Raw genomic sequence first — 24125 nt, forward strand, 5'->3', positions numbered from 1 at the left:
ATGCTTTAGAGCCCGGAAACCATATTGCTACTTCAATGTTCAGTGCGCTTGACCTTTGACCCCAAAATCGATAGGGAACATCTTCATCCCATGGGTAGTCCATATGTATGATATGGTGACTGTAGGTGGAAAGGATAACGCTTTAGAGCCCGGAAACCATATTGCTAATTCGATGTCCAGTGCGCTTGACCCTTGACCTTTTGACCCCAAAATCGATAGGGAACATCTTCATCCTATGGGTAGTCCATATATATGATATGGTGATGGTAGGTGGAAAGGATAATGCTTTAGAGACCATTGCGTCTACAGACAGACAGACGGACGGACAGACAGACGGACAACCCGATTCCAGTATCCCCCCCCCCCCCACAACTTGTTGCGGGGGGTATAATAAAGTATATTTGCCCGATTTTTGATGTTATATTAGCTACATTAGTTGTTCTAATCTAATTCTTAATTTCCGATCCGTTTTCCATTCCGCGTTTTAACAACGCCCGAGGAGATACGGGCAGGGACAAATAGTGGGAGGAAAAAGATGGAGGTGGAAGGAGGGAGGGAATGATCGACCTTCCTGTCCATCCTCCATACGGCCTGGGTAGAGATATGGCTAATCTTACTTTCATTTTCACATTTAGTTCTCTTAAATATGACGTAAGCAGCAGTGGAGGTGAGATATTTATATATTGTATCTATAGGCACTATATAATCCTAAGCTTACTTTCATTTTTACGTCTAGTTCTCTGAAATGTGACATAAGCAACAGTGGTGGTTGAAGAGCATTTTATACACGGATTCAGTACAGTAAGACAACCAGTAAGTAGGGAATTAACTTCGAAACAATGCATGTTGGGGATATATGTTTATTTTCATCTATTTATAGTACACAGACCACTTCGAAAGTACAAAATCGTTACTAGACGTTTATACTAGCTTCTGTTCTGTGTTATATGTTAACCGTTGATTGGTATTGTAATCAAAAGCATCTTTTCCAACCTGTATCAGTCTTAATAATTGTTATGATCATATAATGTGGCTCATATTAACAATAGAATAGGTACATCTTTAAAAACAGATCCCATCGATATGATTAGAAAGAGAGAAAACGAAGTACACAAAAATGGGGGCCGTTGTAGTTGTTATGTAACTACCCGATATCCTATCAATGTCGCCCAGTGGTGATCTGGGGATCTGAATTTAATCAATAAATAAATCTGAATAGAAAAAAAACTACTGATATAGATAAATCAGGTGTGCAAAGGTATTTGACCCCTCTTCGATTCAGGTCTGGTTTTATTACAAAATTCGCTTTAAACAAACCTATTCTTCGGCACTGTTGAGCTCAGAAATGATTTTCCGTCGACAACAGACCCTGTCAGATTATTTATTTGCAAAGATTAATCTGGTAGATTGACGTCAGATTATTTAGTGAGGAGATCTGATTTCGTAACGTCACGGCAGGGCGGTCAGGCCTTCGAGGGAATGTTCAAAATATCATTAAAGTATGTCTGTTGTCGATTTGTTGCGAGGGAGTTTAGACTTCTTAAGCGATGGTTGATAAGAAAAATCATTTCTGAGCTTAATTAATAATGCAGGAGACTAGGTTTGTTTCGGAGAATTTAATAATAAGATTCGATTCGAATCGAAGAGGGGGTCAAAATGTAGCAAACCTGGTGTATTAATCTCGACTGAGATTCGGCTTGGCTGAATATTTGGACTGATGCCTTCACTGAATCTCGGAGCAGTCCTTCATAATTCATGTCTGGAAATTTAATTTCAGCTTCAACCGGTTCTAGCAAGTAATGTGCACTTAGGTGACACTGCTGTTTGCTTCAAATAAGGAAGTTGACAGCCGAGATTACTGGTGTATTTATATATAAAATAAAGTTTTCCCCCTATTTAGATGTTGAACATTTAAACATGCATTAGTAGCACAAAGAACACAACATTTTTTATTACATTGCTAATGGAAATTATTTATCAATAGAATGAAATAATACATGTAAGTATAAATCTTACCAGGACGCCAGTAATATGATTGATTGTATCTTGCTTAACGTCTCGCTCGAGAATTTTTCACTCTGACATATGGAGACGTCACCAAGACCAGTGAAGGGCTTCAAATTTAGGCCTATGCTCGGCGCTTACGGTCATTGAGCAGTGAGGGTTTTTTTAACGTGCCACACCTACTGTGACACGGGTCATCCGTTTTTAAGGTAATCTCCGAGGACCCGTGACATTCACACCTGATGCAGAGCGTTTGGCAATGGAACTGTCACTACCTGTTTTAACGACTTAGGTCCGTCGCGGCCGGGATTCGAACCCCGGCCTTCCGCAGTAATATAATATAATAGCGAGCCAGCGCTCCGCGCTGGCTCGTACTGCGAGCTCTAATGACTAGAGCGCGGGAAATAATCCGAGCTAAATCTCAACCTCTAACAAGAATTTTTTTTACGCCAATCCCAGAAGTCCCTCGTACAAAATGGCGGATGGTTCGATTCGTAAAATAATAATAATAAAAATCTTTGAAGTATTACAAACCTTTCTTATTTGAAAGGAAAGGATGACAATCATATTCTTCCCCCTTTCTTTTTCTTTTTAAAATATTGTCTAAAGAAATGTAAACAGTCACGTCACAACTACCAGGCTACGTCACAACACACTCGTTGCATTTCCCGCTAAACTGATTCCTACATTGGCGAGAAGACCAAGACAGTAATCCTACATATTGACAGTGAACCAGATCAGTTTTCCTTGTTTTCAATATAAATTTTTTGAAAATGTATTCAGATATGCTGCGCTCGCCCCAACGGTCACACCGTAATCATATTATTATAATATGCATTTTATATCTTTGCCACGTATCTGGAATAGGGGTTTGTATTGTTCAAGATTTTGCGATACGATACAATATTTTCTGATGCGATATCTGATATATTGGATTTACAACGTAGTTAAGCATTTTCTGAAGTAAAATATATATAAACAAAAAAAACAAAAAACAAAAAAAAAAACAAAAAAAAAAACGAAGTGGTTTAATAGCGACGAGCTCGCTCCAATGATTACGCAATTGAGTCACGTGGTTTGCTCTTCATCAGCCGAAAAATGATGGGGACTACCCATAATGCCTCCGGAAAAAATGTCGCCGTCACTGCGGTATACTTCATTGACAATCCCATAATTAAAATAATTAGATTGTGTAGAAAGTACCATAAACGTTTTTAAATTCCAGACAAGCTTTCTCATAGCTTCAAAGGTTTTGTGTTTGCTTGGTTTGAGAGAAGAAGAAAAAACATTGCAGCTAATATGACGTCACAATTTGTAACTGTTTACATCAAACGCGTTATATTTCCCGCGTTAAATGAAGAGGCGGATAAAAGTCGTGTTGCAAGATGTTAATGAACTTCGCTCGTTTCAACGGTAACACCGTACAACATATTATCTTTTATTTCAAAACAAAACAAACAATGACAATTAAAGTCTGAGGAAACTCCATTGTCACAATGTAAAAGTGGGGATTAAAGTCTAAGGAACTCCAATGTCACAATGTAAAAGTCTGAGGAATCTATGATGTCACAATGTAAAAGAGGGTATTAAAGTCTGAGGAATCGTGTTCCTGTTAGAAGTCATTTTTAAATTATGAACTTCGATCCCGACTATTAAAAGGGCTATTTTTAAACCGACATTATATCGTATCGTATCGTTGAAACACCGTATCGTATATCGCTGGACGTATAACGGTACATTTCGATATATAGATATATTGATTCACCCCTAATCTGGAGTGACCGCGGGACGTTGCTCTTTTACATGTATATGAGTGAGGTTAGTAATGAATATTAATTTCCTTATGGCCCTTTAGTTGAAAGATCAACATATTATTCTATAACACTAAACAGAGTTACAACCATTCATTCATACTATCTTACACAATCGTAGTCTTTACAGATCATATGCAGATGGCGCTTGCTGCAATACAGCTTTATGAATAGCTGCTGTGACATTCTCTTCTGCTAAGGAAAGTGGCTCCTGACATTTTAGATGATAATTTAAAAAGAACACTATTTACACACCAACCCAACCCCCAAACAAACCCCAACAACCTGGCATTCATATGTGACATTCTTCCCTGACGACTAATCACGAAACAAAATACACATTAGGAGTGCCCTGTTGTGAAACCCACTCACCGTACCTTCCTGGAGGTTTAACTTATCTTCCTGAATGGCGAGGACATGAGATAGCAGCTGGACTATTAACAAAAGTGTGACCTGTAAAGAGGGTGTTGCACAGAAGCGGGAATTGTCCCTAATCGGAGCTCCGTGCCATCATTTGTGACGTAAAACTGACCTTCATTCATATTTATACTCATTGCGCATTTGCCATTTAAATACCTGAAGGATTCCCAGTATTAGGGACATGCCTAATACATTTTATGTCAATACATTATACATGTAGTCTAAAGATAATTTTTGAAATCGTGAAAATTAAATTGTCTTCTTTTTTTCCTGAGTATCAGATACAATGTACAAACGGTTACATGTTACGAGTGTATCAAATATTTAATATTCTATACCACTACAGTCCAAAAGCTCTTATACTCGTATGTTTTATTTTCTACAACCAACAATTCGCAACTGTACACGACTCTGGCCACAAACTAATGTATGGGAAGTTTAATACTGTAACGTGTCGGACCTTAGCGGTCAGTAGGTCCGTGCTCAGATTACTGAGTTTACTGAAGGTTTGATTATGCAAAATATACAGATAGTGCGACCTGCCTGGTGTCTTTGAATCAAGTGACCTACGTGCTTTAATGATGGCACCTTCCTGGTGCCTTATGGTAATTAGATTGCCTGGCATCTGTTGACAATAACCATTAAATAATAGCGACACCTGCCTGGTGTCTTACTGTTAGCCAGTTGCCTTTGAACCAGTCGCCTATCTCTTGCAACTGTACATATTACCAAGCGGTCATGCTACCATATTATATGTATATTACCTAGACATACTTAGTCTACTTCTAGAAGCTATAGTCACGAATCATATGTAAACTACAACAGGGTACTCAAAAATCTCAATGAAAGAATATGACAATTAACATATTTTAACACTTTTGTATATACACCTATTTCTTAAATATAGTAAAGTTTCCAACTATTGTATGATAAAATTACGACAAACTGGCCCTCTTTAGATAAGAAAATGCTTATCATCTAACTTGATATCATTTATTAATGCTACTTGCTAATTTCTATTGTCAATTGACCAATTAATTACAATATTTACAATTATTAAGTATTAATACATAAACAAGTAACGGGAGGTAACTCCTCTAACCATTTCAATACGCATTAATAAAATTCAACATTATTGATTTGCTTTGCACATATTTTATTGTCTGGATGTTATTACAAACGGATTGAGCACAAGTTCTTAAAACTTAGAACGCCCTCTCCTATATGACAATTGATTATATATATGATAATGTTCAAGAAATGAAACACAAAGGTATATCAAAGGTCAAAAATGATTAGCTTTCATAAAGCAATTATATCAATAATTATATCTGTAGATATTAAGTACAATTGATTAATATATACATGTATGTACAATTGATCAATATATGCATGTAGTACGTACAAAGTAATCGCTATGTAAATTCCATCAACTAAAAACGACCAGATCTCTTTATAAATAACTGAACATAGGAAAATAATTCTTCATTTTCTGTGGTACTGATTGCGTTATCTTCCCATAATAATACATGCGTGTCTACTATATGCAACTTATCCATTCTAAAAATAACATTAAATAGGTGACAACGTTATTCAAAGTACATGCACCTGTAAAATTTGATTCAACATAGGAATTTGCTACTGGAATACATATAAACTCAAACTGTTTAACGGTTATTTACCTCGTTTGGCCTGAAAGTTTTTCTTCCAAAGCTTTGCAAAGTTCACAACGGTTTTTCGTAAAATCCACAATGGCTTTGTCAACAACTTTCAATCAGAAAAACATACAAGTTCTCGTTAGCAGTCTTGACCATCAAAACACATGTATTGCATGCTGTATTCGGCGTGTTTGTTGAGAGTCTTATTCACAAACTAGACAGTGTCCAGGTTGGAAGCTTATATCAAACTCGGAACATGGTAATAAAGAGAGATTTGACATAAAACATTTATTAAAAAAAATAGAAGCGTGTTTCAATTAAGAAAAAAAAATCTAGATGGAAAAGGAATATGAAATATATATATATATATATGTTCGTGAGGGAGTCGAACTCCGTCGTTTTTAAAAATAGAAAACATCTTTACATTTAATAGTCGACGACGTTATCCACTGGACCACGCGGTAGACCTTATATTAATGAGGAAAATTAACGTACAGGTGAAGTTGGAAATAATACTGGTGAAGTCGTTTCGATTTTTTTAAATTTACAAAAAAAAAATGTCCCCGTGAAACAAAATTTTAAAGCGACAGTTTTTTAGACGAAAACTCGAAGAACATGCTCATGCTAAATTTATTTTGTTTCACGGAGGCATTTTTTCTGAAATTCGGGGATACCCCTCCATTTTAACGCTAAAAATCATATAAATCGCTTATTGCTTGATTTAAACTGGAAATATTTTGGCTAATTTTGTGAATACACGTCTTTTAAACTTATTTTCAAAAATTATTGAATCAAGACATACGTTCCAATTAGTTTTGTCATATATTTGAATAACTTAAATTTTTCGATCTTTAATGCAACACCTCTAGGGAAATTAACATGAGACGTGCAGCACCTTCTTTCTATTCAAAGTAGATGTTTCAGTGGAAACACTAGGCTCAGATGTAAATCTGGAACTTGATGAAACATCCGGAAAAGAAATTGAATCATCAAATTGTACTGGTGCATTTATATTGCACAAAACCAGGTCCGACCTTTCTTTGGGGAATCACATAAACTCTATCAAAATCAGAGGCAAACCTTTTATACATAATGGACTTGTTCGCTTTGAAATTTCATGTGATACATATATTAATATTATACCAGGCGTAGAACTAAAATATTCAAGTTCAATATCTAATTCGATTGACAGTTCGATGTAAAAAGACTATGTTTTGGGGGAAATAGTTGAGAAAATTATTTCATCTCTTTCAATGATGTTTTTGGGGATGGGTGGAAGAGGGATAGAAAACCTGTATTCATTAGATAGGTTCATGAAATCGTTTCCTAAGTGGCAGCCAGGAAAAAATATTAAATTTTGAATGGTTAAATTATATGTCTTTTTCAGTATACATTTTTAAATTTTGAAATAACATACTGCCACAATTGGTGGGAGAGGAGGATCAGAAAATTACAAAATCAGGTAAAAGGGGTGGCACCCACAGGCGCTTGCTTAATATTTTTCATAGATATTGAATACCCCATGGTTTGTTATGATTTATATTCAACAAGTTGTGTTTTCTATCCCCGAGACTTGGGGAGGGGACACAAAACATACAATGAGTTGGATATCAATCATAATCAAACCACAAACCATTGGAGGTTCTTTTTATCACATCTTTGCTAGCCAAGAGTTTTCAGTCAATAAATGGGAAGCGGGGTGGGCCAAAACCCCTTTGGCTATGAAAATGTATTTTCTCTTGTAAAATATCGCAAGTATAGATCATCTGACAAAATGGTTAGACTGGGATATTGCTATACCATATCACTTACACTTGATGTTTTCAAACTCATTTCCATCTATGCAGGGGTATTTTTTAAGCAATATGCCTGAAATTGTCTTTAGCTAATGTCTACAAAGATATAAGGGGGGAAATGTGATACAAAATCGGTTTCTTTCAGTGTGTACGCGATGCCCGCCATTTTTGATTACGTCATGAATAGAGTTACCAACGCTAACAGAGCTCTGGGTTGTCTGCAGAAATGTTTACCATTGGTAAATTTTATTGGAAAACATTGGTACCATTGTCGTACAAATGGTAAAAAAAAAAATCACCAATGGTAGCTTATGTCAACCAACGGTAGTACTCTGAACGAACCCATTTTCCAGTTTCCGTTCCTCGCTTTGGATTAATATATTTGAATTTGTTCTATTATTCATCGAAGGTTGCACAAGTGGAGTATAACTGTGGATTCAACGACAGTGTGAGAATTTTCCCAATGATGTCCGGTTCTGTATCCGCTCTTCTTCGTGAGGAGGGAAATAAAGTGTATAGGTCTGCATGTGCGCCAGGAATAGGTCCTGTTATCCAAATTGACAGACTTCAAAAAGCGAGGAATTTGTATGATAGGTAGGTGAATCATATTTTGTGATAAATAAGAATACATTAAGTGTTCAAGTTTAACTGATCTCCTTAAATCACACATCTGATACATATATCATTGTGGTATATACATGTACAGTTAAAAGTATACTTTGATTATGATAACAGTAGTAAGTCGAGTTTTTGCGAGGTTTTATTTTGATAAGGTTGGCATTCTAATCATTCGTGAAATAAACTAAATATCTATCTTGCAAATAAAACGGAATCTGCTGTCATTAAAATTATCATGTAAAATATGGCTGTTTGAAGGGCAAACACCGCTGATGGATCTGTTGAAGACAAATGTTCTGCAGCCAAAAATTTAGCTCTTTGTGAGTGGCGCATAGGAAAATTACATATTTTAAGAGATGAGAGAACAGAACATATTGCCCATCAGTTTAAAGAGGCTTTAAAGCACTACCAGTATGCATATATTCACGGTAAAACGTGCAAGGATACGAAGTGGGTTGCCGACATTACATCCAAATGTAGTGAATGCTTCGATGATTTTGAGACGTTTCTTTCCAAATTTTCGTTTGAGTGCAGGATCAGGTACCTAACACAGGTTCTCCAATTGATATCTGTTCCGGACGTGATAACTAATGTATATGTGCAACTTACCCAGCATCATTTTCACGAGGGAATTAACGCATGGCAAAAAGGAGATTACATGAGATGTAGACATCAAATGGCGGAGTGTCACTTTCCAATACACGAGGCACGAAAACATGGACGGGAACTACCTGATATTCTCAGGGAGGTCGATGTCTTAGAGAAGGACGTTCATATGCACATGTGTATCGCAGAATCATCGAAAGCAAGACAAACAGGTGATGCTGCTTTTACTACATCCTCACAAGTCAAGACTTTGTGATTACTTACCCTCCACACAAACCTTGACGAATGTAGTCTAGGTCACGTACACGTTTGTCAATGCAGTGTTCTACGAGACAAACGTCTAGGAGCATTCTACGATAAACATTTACACTCCATAACGAGGCTTATCCGAATTCTGACAAAGCAGCTGATTGGTTGATGCATAACGATGACGGACGCAGTCGAACAGGAGATAAACAAAGATTTATCAGATTTAAAAATCGAATTCTCGCTGAAACCTTTACAGAAAGAGTGTTTACTTAAATTAGCAAATAGGTCAGACGTGTTGGCAGTATTACCAGCAGGCTATGGGAAATCGCTATTGTATACGATTCTACCGCAATTAATGTTTGAAGAAGACCTGCATAGTAATACTAGTTCTCGTGAAGTCAGCATAATTCTGGTCATATCGTCACTGGTTTCTCTAATGAAGGACCAAGTTTCGAACTTGCAAAAACACAACGTTTGCTTTCTTTAGATTAAGCGACACATAAACTGACATTTGGAACAACAGCTGTGGTCTTTGTTTTCTTCTGTGTCACCATTTCCGTTTTTCGATAGCGCCCCCTCGCGGTGTAATATTTTTAAATAGAACGCTCCAAGGCGTTTGAGTGGTAAGTCAAACGGCTTGCGTGACCTAGGCTATGACGAATGTAGCTATCTAAATTTCGGGCTCAGGAGTCCGCATTTCATTGGGTCAAAGTCGTACACTGGAGCCTATCAAAATACAGTTCTCATTCTAAACACATCGAAAATGTAAACAATTATGACTACGAACAAACAAATGCAAGTTCTTCAATTTTTCAACTTCTTATCGCAATATCAGCTTAAACAAACACCACTGTTTTCTCTCTCTAGAATGCAGATCAGCCATGCATCTTTGTGCTGAGACTGAAATTCGTTATGAAAAGAGACATTTCATTGGACAGTTTATTTTTAACATATTACGTATTGCAAAGCGTGAGCCCGAAATTTAAATAGCTACATTCGTCAAGGGCTTATATGGAGGGTACGTAATCACAAAACCTTGACTTGTGAGGATTCTTTTACTAGTGTTTTGACAGATTTGTATTTTAATAACAGCCACATGTACATAAGGCCAACAGATGTATCAGCATAACTCAAATGCAATAAATAAAAGAGTTTGTCTTATGCATTCTTTTGGACATCGCCCTTGATTTCGATTGTATAAGGATTTAAATAAAACTGAAATAATTGCACATAAATCAAGCAATGTATGAAGCACTAAACGTTTCCTTAAATCTTGTAGGAGACGGATTGTTGGAGAAGATAACCCGTTACTATGAGACTGTTGATATGAACATGGTATGGGATATAATAGATTGGTATAAACAATCTATTCTCCTCGCTAGAGAATTGGACATGGAGCAAGAGGCAATAGCACTGGGGAGAATTGGACGGGTGTATGCGAAGATTTTGAAATTCAAGCCACAGGCGAAGGAGTACTTTAAAAGGGCTATACAAATGGCTGCATCAATGGCACCACGCACCTTTGTATCGTGTGGTAATCTTAATGTCTGCAATATTTCTTTTACTACCTCTCCAACCCTATTAGTATAATTCATGTACAGGTCTTATCTTTTAGTGCAATGCTTCAATCTTCTTTTAAAATGTATTAATATGACCGTTCAACGGTTGAGACGAGCGAAGGCCCGGAAAAATTGTCAACATCGATGTAAATGTTGCCCATGGTGAATAAATTAGGCCCCTAAAAGCTGAGTTTTTAATAATATCTCACACTACTTATACAATCCGAAAGGCGCATGTGACGTCACTGTACCACGTGACTACCTACCTAACTAACTAGACTTTTTGAAATCGGGGCTTAGATTTAAGTCTGTGTTGTGGTTAATTATCGCAAAATTTTGGCGAACGAGCTATTAGAATTAATTACTATAAGCATAAAGAAGGCAAAATGCATGTAATTTTGTATACTTTGAAAACATGAGATGCGTCCTTTAATATCTTGCAACACGACTTTAGACATTTGACCCGCCTTTATCCATTTAACGCGGGAAATATAACGCAGTTGATGTAAACAGTGTATTTAGCTTTGCTGGTTTTTTTAGTCGCAGCAATCTATATCAACACCAAGAAAACGTAAGAGAGTATTAGAGGACATGCCTGGTTATCGATATATTTTACTCTGTATTTGTTACCTTCAGGCTTCTACATACACACAATGTTCAAGTTGTTGACGTTGACAACTGGCGATACAAGTTTCCTTCATTCACAGAAAGAGACGAAATATCAAATGTGAATAACATTCGACGGATAATAGGTTGTTTGAATACATATAGTATTAACACGCTATATTATGATGCTTCTGATACGATTGAATGTATTCGGGGATGACTTGGCGAGAAATTGGTGTATTGTGACGTTATATTGTATTATCGGTGTATTGTGACGTCATATTGTATTATCGGTAACAGGTCGAAGTAATGCTTGCAAATATACCATCTGTGATTCGATTTTTTTTTCAAAACAAGAGAAACTTACGTAATTCACAGGGTGAATTTTAGGTGAGGAATTCACGTTAGTTCCGCAGTAACGGCGATATTTTTCCGGAGCACTTTGGTTAACAACCATAATTTTTTCAGCTGATGAAGAGCAAATCACATGATTCATATGTGCAAATATTGAAGCGTGCTCGTCTCGTCACTTCGCTCGTTATATTTTTAAAAAATTCCCGATATGAATCTGATATTTTTAGAAAGCGCTATGGAATATACGAATGCATTGAATAATATTTTGTAGATTGGTATCAGGAATGCACCGAGATGTTGAAAAAGTACCAAGAAGAAACTGTCACTCATGAACAAGAAGAAAAGGACAAAGAAAAAGAGAAGGTTAAGGAAGAAATAAAAGGGGAACTGGAAGAAATCAAACAAAAACATCTGAAAATGACCAATATTCAATTCCTGCAGTATGTATATAAAACGTACCCACCTAAAAACGAAACATTTAAACTGGAGAAAGACGCGGAAGAAAATATAAAGAAAACACTGCAAAAAGCAGTGACTCATTACCATCCCGATAGATCCGAACCGGAGAAAAATGGTTTGAAATGGAAAGTTTTGTCTGAAGAAATAACAAAGTATCTCTCCAGTAGATACGAGATTCAAAAAGGAATCTCGTAACTTTTATTTGTAGATCTTGGTACAGTGTATATTAAGTTGGATCAATCGCCAAGAAGCTAGTAGAACGCCAACCCTAGTCCAGTGGCTTAATTGGTATATTAAAGGGTTTCGGAGATACAGACTCCTTACTTTAAATAGCACGACCATATATCTATAGAGGATCGAAGATTTTATGTAGCGTTGTGAATACCGTATAAAGATTATGCTTTTCTGAATTCATATATCATATCATTAATATTTAAACTTACACACATAACATTCAAGGGTCGATTTTTCGTGGATTGGTGATTGATTTTTTTTTTTTTTTTTTTTTTTTTTTTTTTTTTTTTTTTTTTTTTACAATTTTGTTGGAAATATTCTTATATTTACTAATATTACAGATTGTTTATTACTTATGTTATCAATCAAAAGTTGGATATTTTTCTACGTAAACATACAACATTTTGGAGTATATCTGCACTTTGTAAAGTATATGCTAGTATATGAAAATTCAAAGCTAGGGTGAATAGAACTAGAATATGATTATGCCAGTAGTCGTGCTTACAATGTTCTTTACAGTTTGTTAAAAGTGTTTCTCTACTGTTAGGATCATGGACTATTAGTGTCTGCTTTCACATGATACGACAATTACTACACATTATTTATTGAGAATGATATGAGAGTAAGACTATAGTGTTGCATTTATTTTAAAGCTGACATGAATTAATAAATATACAAGAATTTTCAGTGTCCGCCATAGTTCTCTATTGATTTACAACATCAGTTGAATTTTCTATTGTGCTTATATGTATCGGATATGCAAAACATGTAGGGGAAATTTGCTATGCTTCATTTCACATCGGTGTTTACGATTTTCCTGTGCGGACATACTCAACCGGTGCACATCTCCAATAGCAACGGATAGAGAATGAGAAACACCTGAAATCAAAATTACAATAAACATATTGAAAATTTATATTAAAAAAGAATTCTAAAAATAAGCTTTTCTTCACGTGCGTGCATAGGAATATTAATGCATGTTGTCAACATAAATAACATTAGTCATAAAAAATGATTCAGTTTTGTATTCCGTCATATTTCAATTCAAGTCTACGCATTGCATTTCCTATAAATATGCTTCGACTATTGCACTCATGCTTTCTGATAGCAAACTTACCAGTGTCCAGATGTAGATCATCTACTGCAAAATCGTCCTACATGTTCTTCTTTCAACTATAGCGCAGCTAGATGTGTCATTGCTTGTGGTATTGATATAGTTGAAAATGACGTCACTTATTCTTAAATGTCCAAAATTTAAAGCACCTTGGTCTTTCAATTGGCGGTAGCTCATCTTTGTTATAAATTCTGTCGAATGGAAAGTATAATCCCACAGGGGGAAAATCTTATAGGATTTCTTTCATAACTTTTTATGGGAATACTGTTAGGGGTGAAGAAAAATATAGTAAAAAGTTAAACATTTTTTTAATAAAAAGATGAAAGAAAAATAATCATTTGCCGCAGATTATTCTGTACAGTGTATATGTTTATACCCGCCGGATGCACTCCGCACCTTTGATCGGAACCCAGCTGTGTTTTTCCATCTGTATGGAAAATCATTTGCCGCAGATTATTCTGTACAGTGTATATGTTTATACCCGCCGGATGCACTCCGCACCTTTGATCGGAACCCAGCTGTGTTTTTCCATCTGTATGGAAAATCATTTGCCGCAGATTATTCTGTACAGTGTATATGTTTATACCCGCCGGATGCACTCCGCACCTTTGATCGGAACCCAGCTGTGTTTTTCCCATCTGTATGGAAAACATCTTTGACACTCCTACTTGGTATATCGTGATGTGATAATAAAGAGGATAATTAAATGTATAAGATTGTTCATCTTTAAGGAACTTGTCCAATGATATCCATACCTGTGTATTTGTGACGTACTTATAATTATCTCTATTTAATGCGGCAATATTCGCTTAACGAAGGAGGTAATTAGCGAGATTCCTTAACAAATATGGTCAAAACATCCCTTTTCCAAACGTAGAACGAATTGCTCTATAGTATATCGGACTCCTGGATAAATGACCAAGAATTATATGCATTAAAACTTTATTTATGGCGCAAGTTGAAGTGATGTATCATCAAATAGACCATGCAATGTTTGGTCGTATACGATAGTTTATAATTGATCGCAGCAAATGTTGGGATGTTGCGCCTAGCCATTCCCTGTTGACTGTTGAACCCACGCAGAAAACATATCCTACGCAGATAATACATAAACGAAGTCAGTTGCTAGGGGGAAAACCATCATGTGCATGCACAAGTACGTTTCCATCGGAGCCAAAGAGAAAAGGGACTTTTTAGCTCACCTGAGCTGAAAAGCTCAAGTGAGCTTTTCTGATCACCCGTAGTCCGTCTGTAAACTTTTAACATTTTTGACTTCTTCTCAAAAACCACTGGGCTAATTTCAACCAAAGTTGGCACAAAGCATCCTTAGGTAACGGGAATTCTAAATTGTTAAAATAAAGGGCCAGACCACCTTCCAAGGGGAGATAATCAAGAAAAGGTAAATATAGAGTAGGGTCGTTAAAAAATCTTCTTCTCAAGAACCACTGGGCCAGAAAAGATTAAATTTATAGATAAACTTTATTAGGTAGTGCAGATTCTAAATTGATAAAATCATAGCCCCCAGGGGTTGGATGGGGCCACAATAGGGGATCAAAGTTTTACATACAAATAAATAGGAAAAATCTTCTTCTCAAGAACCACTGAGCCAGAAAAGCTGAAATTTACATAAACGTTTCCTGACATAATGCAGATTCAAGTTTGTTAAAATCATGGCCCCGGGGGTCGGATGGGGCCAAAAGGGGGGTGTCAAAATTTTACATAAAAATATATAGGGAAAATCTTTAAAAATCTTCTTCTCAAAAACCACTGAGCCAGAAAAGCTAAGATTTATATGAAAGCTTTCTAAGATAGTGCAGATTTAACGTTGTCAAAATCATGGCTCCCGGGGGTAGGATGGGGCCACAACAGGGGATCAAATATTTACATACAAATATATAGGGAAAATGTTTTAAAATCTTCTCAAGAACCACTGAGCCAGAAAAGCTGCTTTTTACATGAAAGCTTTCTGACATAGTGGAGATTCAAGTTTTTTTAAATCATGGCCTTGGGGGTAGGATGGGGCCACAAGGGGGGATCAAAGTTTTACATACAAATATATAGGGAAAATCTTCTTCTCAAGAACCACTGGGGCAAAGATGGTGACATTTACATAGAAGTTTCCTGATATAATGCAAATTCAAGTTTGTTCAAATCATGACCCTGGGAGTCGGATGGGGCCACAAGGGGGGATCAAAGTTTTACATACAAATATATAGGGAAAATCTTTAAAAATCTTCTTCTCAAGAACCACTGAGCCAAAAAAGCTGAGATTTATATGAAAGCTTCTAGCATAATGCAGATTTAAGTTTATTAAAATCATGGCCCCCGGTGGTAGGATGGGGCCACAGTAGAGGATCAAAATTTTACTTACAAATAGATGGGAATAATCTTTGAAAATCTTCTTCTCAAGAACCACTGAACCAGAAAAGCTGAGATTTACATGAAAGCTTTCTGAAATAGTGTAGATTCAAGTTCTTTAAAATCATGGCCCCCGGGGGTTGGATGGGGCCACAAGGGGGGGGGTGTGTTAAATTTTACATCAAAATAGATAAGGAAAATCTTTGAAAATCTTCTTCTCAAGAACCACTGAGGCAGAAAAGCTGAGATTTACATGAAATTTCCTGACATAATGCAGATTTACGTTTGATAAAATCATGGCCCCCGGGGGTCGGATGGGGCCACGATAGGGGATCAAAGTTTTATATACTAATATATAGGGATAATCTTTAAAAAAAATTCTTCTCAAGAACCACTGATCCAGAAAAAGTTAGATTTATATGAAGGCTTCCTGATATAGTGCAAATTCAAGTTTGTTAAAATCATGGCCCCCGAGGGCAGGGTGGGGCCACAATAGGGGATCAAAGTTTTACATACAAATAGATCGGAATAATCTTTAAAAACCTTCTTCTCAAGAACCACTGAGCCAGAAAAGCTGAGATTTACATGAAAGCTTCCTGACATAATGCAGATTCAAGTTTGTCAAAATCATGGCCCCGGGGGGTAGGATGGGGCCACAATAGGGGATCATTTTTTTACTTACATATAGATAGGGAAATCTATAAAAAATCTTCTTCTCAAGAACCACTGAGCCAGAAAAGCTGATTTTTACATGAAAGCTTTCTGACATAGTGCAGATTCAAGTTTTTTACATCATGGCCCCGGGGGGGGGGGGGGGGGGGGGGGGGGAGTAGGATGAGGACACAAGTATGGATCACGGTTTTACATAAAAATATATAGGGAAAATCTTTAAAAATCTTCTTTTCAAAAACCATTGGGCCCAAGAAGTTCACATTTACATGAAACTTCCTGACATAATGCAGATTCACGTTTGTTAAAATCATGGCCCCCGGGGGTAGGATGGGGCCACAATAAGGGATCAAATGTTTACATACAAATATATAGGGAAAATCTTTTACTCAAGAAGCATTGGGCCAAAGAAGTTGACATTTACATGGAAGCTTCCTGACATAATTCAGATTCACGTTTGTTAAAATCATGGCCCTCGGGGGTCGGATGGGGCCACAATAGGGGATCAAAGTTTTACATACAAATATCTAGGGAAATCTTTAAAAATCTTCTTCTGAAGAACCACTGAGCCAGAAAAGCTGAGATTTACATGAAAGCTTCCTGACATAATGCAGATTCACGTTTGATAAATGCATGGCCTCCTGGGCTTGGATGGGGCCACAATAGGGGATCAAAGTTTTACATACTAATAGATAAGGAAAATCTTTAAAAATCTTCTCAAGAACCACTGATCCAAAAAAGCTGAGATTTACATGAAAGCTTTCTGAAATAGTGCAGATTCAAGTTTGTTAAAATCATGGCCCCGGTAGTCGGATGGGGCCACAAGGGGGGATCAAATATTTACATACAAATAGATAGGGAAAATCTTTAAAATCTTCTTCTCAAGAACCACTTAGCCAGAAAAGCTGACTTTTACATGAAAGCTTTCTGACATAGTGCAAATTGAAGTTGTTTGAAATCATGGCCCCCGGGGGTAGGATGGGGTCACAAGGGGGATCAAAGTTTTACATACAAATAGATAAGGAAATTCTTGGAAAATTTTCTTCTCATGAACCACTGAGCCAGAAAAGCTGAGATTTACATGAAAGCTTCCTGACATAATGCAGATTCAAGTTTGTTGAAATCATGGCCCCGGGAGTCGATGGGACCACAAAGGGGGATCAAAGTTTTACATATAAATATATAGGGAAAATCTTTAAAAGTCTTCTTCTCAAGAACCACTGAACCAGAAAAGCTGATTTTTACATGACAGCTTCCTGACAGAATGCAGATTCAAGTTTGTCAAAATCATGGCCCCTGGGGATAGGATGGGGCCACAATAGGGGATCAATTTTTTACTTACAAATAGATAGGGAAATCTTTAAAAATCTTCTCAAGAACCACTGAGGCAGAAAAGCTGAGATTTACATGAAAGTTTTCTAACATAATGCAGAGTTAAGTTTGTTAAAATCATGGCCCCAAGGGGTAGGATGGGTCCACAATAGGGGATCAAAATTTTTCTTACAAATAGATCGGAATAATCTTTTAAAATCTTCTTCTCAAGAACCACTGAGCCAGAGAAGCTGAGATTTACATGAAAGCTTTCTGAAATAGTAGAGATTTAAGTTTGTTAAAATCATGACCCTCAGGGGTAGGATGGGGCCACAACAGGGGATCAAAGTTTTACATACAAATACATAAGGAAAATCTTTGAAAGTCTTCTTCTCAAGAACCACTGAGGCAGAAAAGCTGAGATTTACATGAAAATTTTCTGACATAATGCAGATTTACGTTTGATAAAATCATGGCCTCCGTTGGTCGGATGGGACCACAATAGGGGATCAAAGTTTTACACACTAATATATAGGGATAATCTTTAAAAATCTCTTTCTCAAGAACCACTGAACTAGAAAAGCTGAGATTTATATGAAGGCTTTCTGATATAGTGCAGATTCAAGTTTGTCAAAATTATGGCCCCCAGGGATAGGATGGGGCCACAATAGGGGATCAAAGTTTTACATACAAATAGATCGGAATAATCTTTAAAAATCTTCTTCTCAAGAACCACTGAGCCAGAAAAGCTGAGATTTACATGAAAGCTTTCTGAAATAGTGCAGATTCAAGTTTGTTAAAATCATGGCCCCTAGGGGTAGGATGGACCACAATAGGGGATCAAAATTTTACTTACAAATAGATCGGAATAATCTTTAAAAATCACCTTCTCAAGAACCACTGAGCCAGAAAAGCTGAGATTTACAAGACAGCTTTCTGAAATAGTGGAGATTCAAGTTTGTTAAAATCATGGCCCCCAGGGGTAGGATGGGGCCACAACAGGGGATCAAATTTTTACAAATATATAGGGAAAATCTTTAAAAGTCTTTTTCTCAAGAACCACTGAGCCAGAAAAGCTGAGACTTATATGAAAGCTTCCTGACATAATGCAAATTCAATTTTGTTGAAATCATGGCCCCGGGAGTCGGATGGGGCCACAAAGGGGGATAAAAGTTTTACATATAAATATATAGGAAAAATCTTTAAAAATCTTCTCAAGAACCACTGAACCAGAAAAGCTGATTTTTACATGACAGCTTTCTGACATAATGCAGATTCAAGTTTGTTAAAATCATGGCCCCCAGGGGTAGGATGGGGCCACAAGGGGGATCAAAGTTTTACATACAAATACATAAGGAAAATCTTTGAAAGTCTTCTTTTCAAGAACCACTGAGGCAGAAAAGCTGAGATTTACATGAAAATTTTCTGAAATAGTGGAAATTCAAGTTTGTTAAAATCATGGCCCCTGGGGGTAGGATGGGGCCACAAGGGGGAATCAAAGTTTTACATACAAATATATAGGGACAATCTTTAAAAATCTTCTCAAGATCCACTGAGCCAGAAAAGCTGAGATTTACATGAAAGCTTTCTGAAATAGTGCAGATTCAAGTTTGTTAAAATCATGGCCCCCAGGGGTAGGATGGGCCACAATAGGGGATCAAAATTTTACTTACAAATAGATCGGAATAATCTTTAAAAATCACCTTCTCAAGAACCACTGAGCCAGAAAAGCTGAGATTTACATGAAAGCTTTCTGAAATAGTGGAGATTCAAGTTTGTTAAAATCATGGCCCCCAGGGGTAGGATGGGGCCACAACAGGGGATCAAAGTTTTACATACAAATATATAGGGGAAATCTTTAAAAGTCTTTTCCTCAAGAACCACTGAGCCAGAAAAGCTGAGACTTATATGAAAGCTTCCTGACATAATGCAAATTCAAGTTTGTTGAAATCATGGCCCCGGGAGTCGGATGGGGCCACAAGGGGGGATCAAAGTTTTACATACAAATATATAGGGAAAATCTTTAAAAATCTTCTTCTCAAGAATCACTGAGCCAGAAAGGCTGATTTTTACATGAAAGCTTTCTGACACAGTGCAGATTCAAGGTTTTCAAATCATGGCCCCCGGGGGTAGGATGGGGCCACAAGGGGGATCAAAGTTTTACATAGAAATATATAGGAAAAATCTTCTTTTCAAGAACCATTGGGCCAAAGAACTTGACATTTACATGGAAGCTTTGTGATATAGTGCAGATTCAAGTTTGCAAAAAGCATGACCTCCAGGGGTAGGTTGGGGCCATAATAGGGACTAAGGTTTTACATGCACATATATATTGAAAGTCTTCAGATATGGGCCAAGGTGATTCAGGTGAGCAATGTGGCCCATGGGCCTCTTGTTTATCATATTAAACTGCATCTGTTTGCAAAATTCAAATGAAATTTGAACTGTAGAATTTTTTTTTCATAAAGGTCACAAACCCACTCTCGGTATCCGAGAGTGGGTTTGTGACCTTTATTTAAAAAAAAGTATTAAATCCGTTTAGTTTTCATTAAAGTACATGTTTTTAAAAAAGGGTATTGCAAAAAAATGTAGATTTTGTAAAAGAAGTTTATCAACAAGTTTATCATCAAAAAAGTTTATCAACAACATTATTTACAAGAGGTAAATGAAATATAAAAAAAAAAAAGAAATGAAATAGTGATCAAAGTCACAAATGAATTTTTGTAAATATATAATCACTCGAAGGTCAAATTTGCAAGCTAGTTGTCGTACACAGTCGCAGTATTGTGTGTGTATATATATATATATATATATATATATATATATATATATATACATATACTGTATTTATATATAACTTGAATTTATGCAATGATATTACTGTATAACGTTATGTAAGTTTATGCACTCTCCATATACTGTTCCTGTGTGTATTATATCTTTATATCTACTGTACTGCCTGTGTATATATATGTGTATGTGAATCTAATGAGCCATATGGCTCTCGGAAATAAAGAAACTGAAACTGCTTAATGACAGATATACAGGTATCGAACCCTCCACAAACACAACTCTGTGCTTGAGTAGATATCTGTATACATGTAGGTATGCTGAATCACCACTTCTGGCAAAGATAAACGGATAATATAGTTCACGATTCGTCGCTCATATTCACAGCTCCAATAAACACAGATCGCCTTTAAAACGTAAATTTCTAACCCCCATCTATTTTGAGAAGAGTCCTCCGCTCCTGTCTTGAGACCATGGACTATGTAATGATTTTATCCAAGTAAATGACAACTTTTTATTTATCTATTTATTTATTCATTTGATTTTTTCAATTCTTAGGGGTTTTTTATCTATAGATTTATTTTGCACATTGACGTAGGGTACTAAATACCTCCTCAGCTTAATTTACACATTATTGTTTTGTGTACTTTATATCCTTGAATTGAACGCATTTAAAAATCATCAAACTGTTTCAGACTTTAAGAAAATTAGAATTTCAAAATTAAGGTTTTTTATACAAAAGTCTACAAATATATCATATCAGCAGTTTAAAGAATACAAAAATAAAACAATATTCGGTATAAACATGTACTGTATACACACGCACAAATATACATACAAAAATATCTAGGGCAAACCATAAATCTCGATTTCAAGAGTGCTGTTGGCGCTAGATTCATTATTGATATGTATGAATTCATACGATCAGTCTATTTTACTTATTGATGGAGAATATTTTCAAGAGTGCTGTTGGCGCTAGAGTCATTAATGACATGTATGAATTCATACGATCAGTCTATTTTACTTATTGAAGGAGAATATTTTTCTTTGGTACTGACACCTTTTCTACATATGTATTCATAATGATCACAAGAACTCTAGGTTTTTGGATAGCGTATACATTGTACTGTAAAATAATAACATTGATATACATAAAATTTGGGTATTTTGAAACTGAATAGGATCGTTAGCGTTGTAAAAAAAAAACCGACTATGAAATCAACAAATGAGCAAAACAAGTAATTGATGAATTATCGTCACGATTATTTAGAACAGAATAGTCTACACACCGATTCTTGCGTTGATTTGATATATATATATATATATATATATATATATATATATATATATTCCAAAACGAAAGTACGTCGGGGATTTCCACAGATGCGAGACAACTCTATATCTATATTTAGATCACCGTGAATATTTCAGTAAAATGCAAATCAAGATCTATAACTATTTTTTTAAATTCAGAATAAAGGGTATTAGGATTCTTATTTGTTTCCCAGATATAAAACGACTGCTATTTACACATATAATGCATTGACCTACATATTTTAGCAAATAGTCAAATAAGACTTGAAAAGTAATTTCCATTTATAAAATATATACATATTTGATGTTGACTTTGGCATCAAAAAGGATAAAGTCGACACTATATAAGAGGATGAAGTCGACATGACCCTCCAAATTTCTTAATTATATATGCTATCATATTTTTTGTAAAAAATATGTCTTTATTTACGCTAATAAACATCAATCAAATCATTTCTCATACTATTTTAACTTGTATTTACTGTAAAATGTATCGTGTCGACATTAGTGTGGTGAAAATCGAGTGTACGTTGGATTTTCGAGTATATATATATATATATATATATATATATTTAAAAAATCTCTATCTCGAAGTCCGAGGGACCTCGAAAAAACTTCGAGATATCCGGGGGTTCGAGATATCCAAAATCGATCTTGAATATTTTTGTTGGAAGGAGGATATTTCAGTATGAAATTTGCATTATAGTATGAAATTTGCATTATAAACAACAACCCCGTTGCCGTTTTTTATAGTTTAATGCAAGTTGATAAATTAAGATGGTGGAATTTCAAAGACAAACATTTCGTTTTTTAAAATATATATAAACAAGTGGGTTTTTTTATAAGGAAAATATCGGTCAAGATCATGATTATAATGTTATTAATTATAGATTATAGATTCTTTTATATATATATATATATATATATATATATATATATATATATATATATATATTAATGTAACCCTCGCGTGGACTCTCGTTTCGATCTTACTACGTCCCATCACTAATCGTCACTGACATTCCATTGGACACGTCTGTATTATTTGTTGCTACAGACGCTTCACTCAAGCGCCGCGTAAACGTTTGACTTACGCGAGGTGGATCCGAAATGATAGATTTCCGGGTACTGTTTGGTACTACATGTACCTTAATGAGGGATTCACCAGAAAAGCCTGCAAACACTCTTGTATTATATACAAAAGCAAACTTTTTCCATTTCAGAAAAATGCACAATGTCACTAGAAAATAAATCTCGGTTATTAGGTAGGATATCCGTGTACATAATATATTTTCCACCCATCCTGATCAGTGAAGTTGATTCAATCGTTTTCTAATCCTACCTTTGGCTTGTTAGGCATGAGCTCCTCTCCAGTCTTGGGGATGCAAAACATGCAAGATTGCCAATTGCAAATGTCACATTAATATTAAATCTCAAGTTATCCCTTACCGAAATACAGAGGTTCTAGCTAACAGTTGTGGTTTGCCACAAGCTTGCAGCAAACATCTTGCAAATGTTTGCTGCTAATTCATAATTGCCATGCAAATGAGTTTTGCGGCAAACACTGGCAAGTTAGCGGCAAACGTATTTGGCAAACAGTTCTGGCATTCATATTGTTTCTGGTTCACTAATGAATGTTAATTGAACAACAAGCTTGGTATGTGTGTAAATATAGCATTTGCAACTGTAAGATACTGATTTGTAACCTCCAAATTTTGTAGAAAACACAGGCACCTGAAGTGTGGATAGCGTGTATATAAAAATCGTATGTACATACACCCCCTCCCTCCATCTCTACCCAATGAAAAAATAAATATTAATTATAAACTAATATAATTTATCCAACTGACTAACCACTTTAAAGGGGCGATATCGTTTGTTTTGTTTTATAAGACATTTGTTCAATATCGGACAAAAAACTAAATTCAAAGTTTCAACCCCCCAACCCCCCAAGTCAACCCTTAAAACTAAATACATGTATGATGAATGTTGAAACTAATCGATTAACAAGTGTAAATATCACTCTGTATACTTTATCTACTGTGTATTCACAAATGAAGATGTACATTAAATCTATTAAATGTTCATTTATATCATGTGGGAGAAATGTGTGCATTGTATTGTTAATTATAAAGCACTGTCCAATTTATCATTAGTCTATTCGTTTTGAATTTTCCACTAAACATGCATTCGGG

General features: G+C 35.8%; 1 protein-coding gene across 3 annotated transcripts; it reads left to right on the top strand.

Moving 5' to 3' along the window:
• The first annotated feature begins 494 nt into the window (after positions 1–494).
• LOC125679711 (uncharacterized) lies at positions 495–13057 on the top strand. Of its 3 annotated transcripts, XM_048919149.2 has the most exons (6): positions 495–595; positions 737–813; positions 8099–8283; positions 8566–9125; positions 10442–10696; positions 11953–13057. In XM_048919149.2, the coding sequence occupies exons 3-6, from the start codon at positions 8153–8155 to the stop codon at positions 12333–12335; spliced, it is 1329 nt and encodes a 442-aa protein (XP_048775106.2). In that variant the 5' UTR covers positions 495–595; positions 737–813; positions 8099–8152; the 3' UTR covers positions 12336–13057. The 3 variants fall into 3 exon arrangements, with proteins under 3 accessions (XP_048775106.2, XP_048775107.2, XP_048775104.2); XM_048919150.2 differs by lacking the exon at positions 737–813 and having other exon boundaries at positions 520–667; XM_048919147.2 differs by lacking the exons at positions 495–595; positions 737–813 and adding an exon at positions 7830–7928.
• The last annotated feature ends 11068 nt before the right edge of the window (positions 13058–24125 follow it).

Source organism: Ostrea edulis, chromosome 2 (genome assembly GCF_947568905.1).
Source record: "Ostrea edulis chromosome 2, xbOstEdul1.1, whole genome shotgun sequence".
In the NCBI taxonomy this organism is placed as follows: domain Eukaryota; kingdom Metazoa; phylum Mollusca; class Bivalvia; order Ostreida; family Ostreidae; genus Ostrea; species Ostrea edulis.

Coding starts and splice junctions, on each gene's coding strand:
- LOC125679711 (XM_048919147.2), top strand. CDS start 7,845: ATGCCCGCCATTTTTGATTACGTCATGAATAGAGTTACCAACGCTAAC. Junction 8,284..8,565: donor GCGAGGAATTTGTATGATAG/GTAGGTGAATCA, acceptor GGCTGTTTGAAG/GGCAAACACCGCTGATGGAT. Junction 9,126..10,441: donor ATCGAAAGCAAGACAAACAG/GTGATGCTGCTT, acceptor TAAATCTTGTAG/GAGACGGATTGTTGGAGAAG.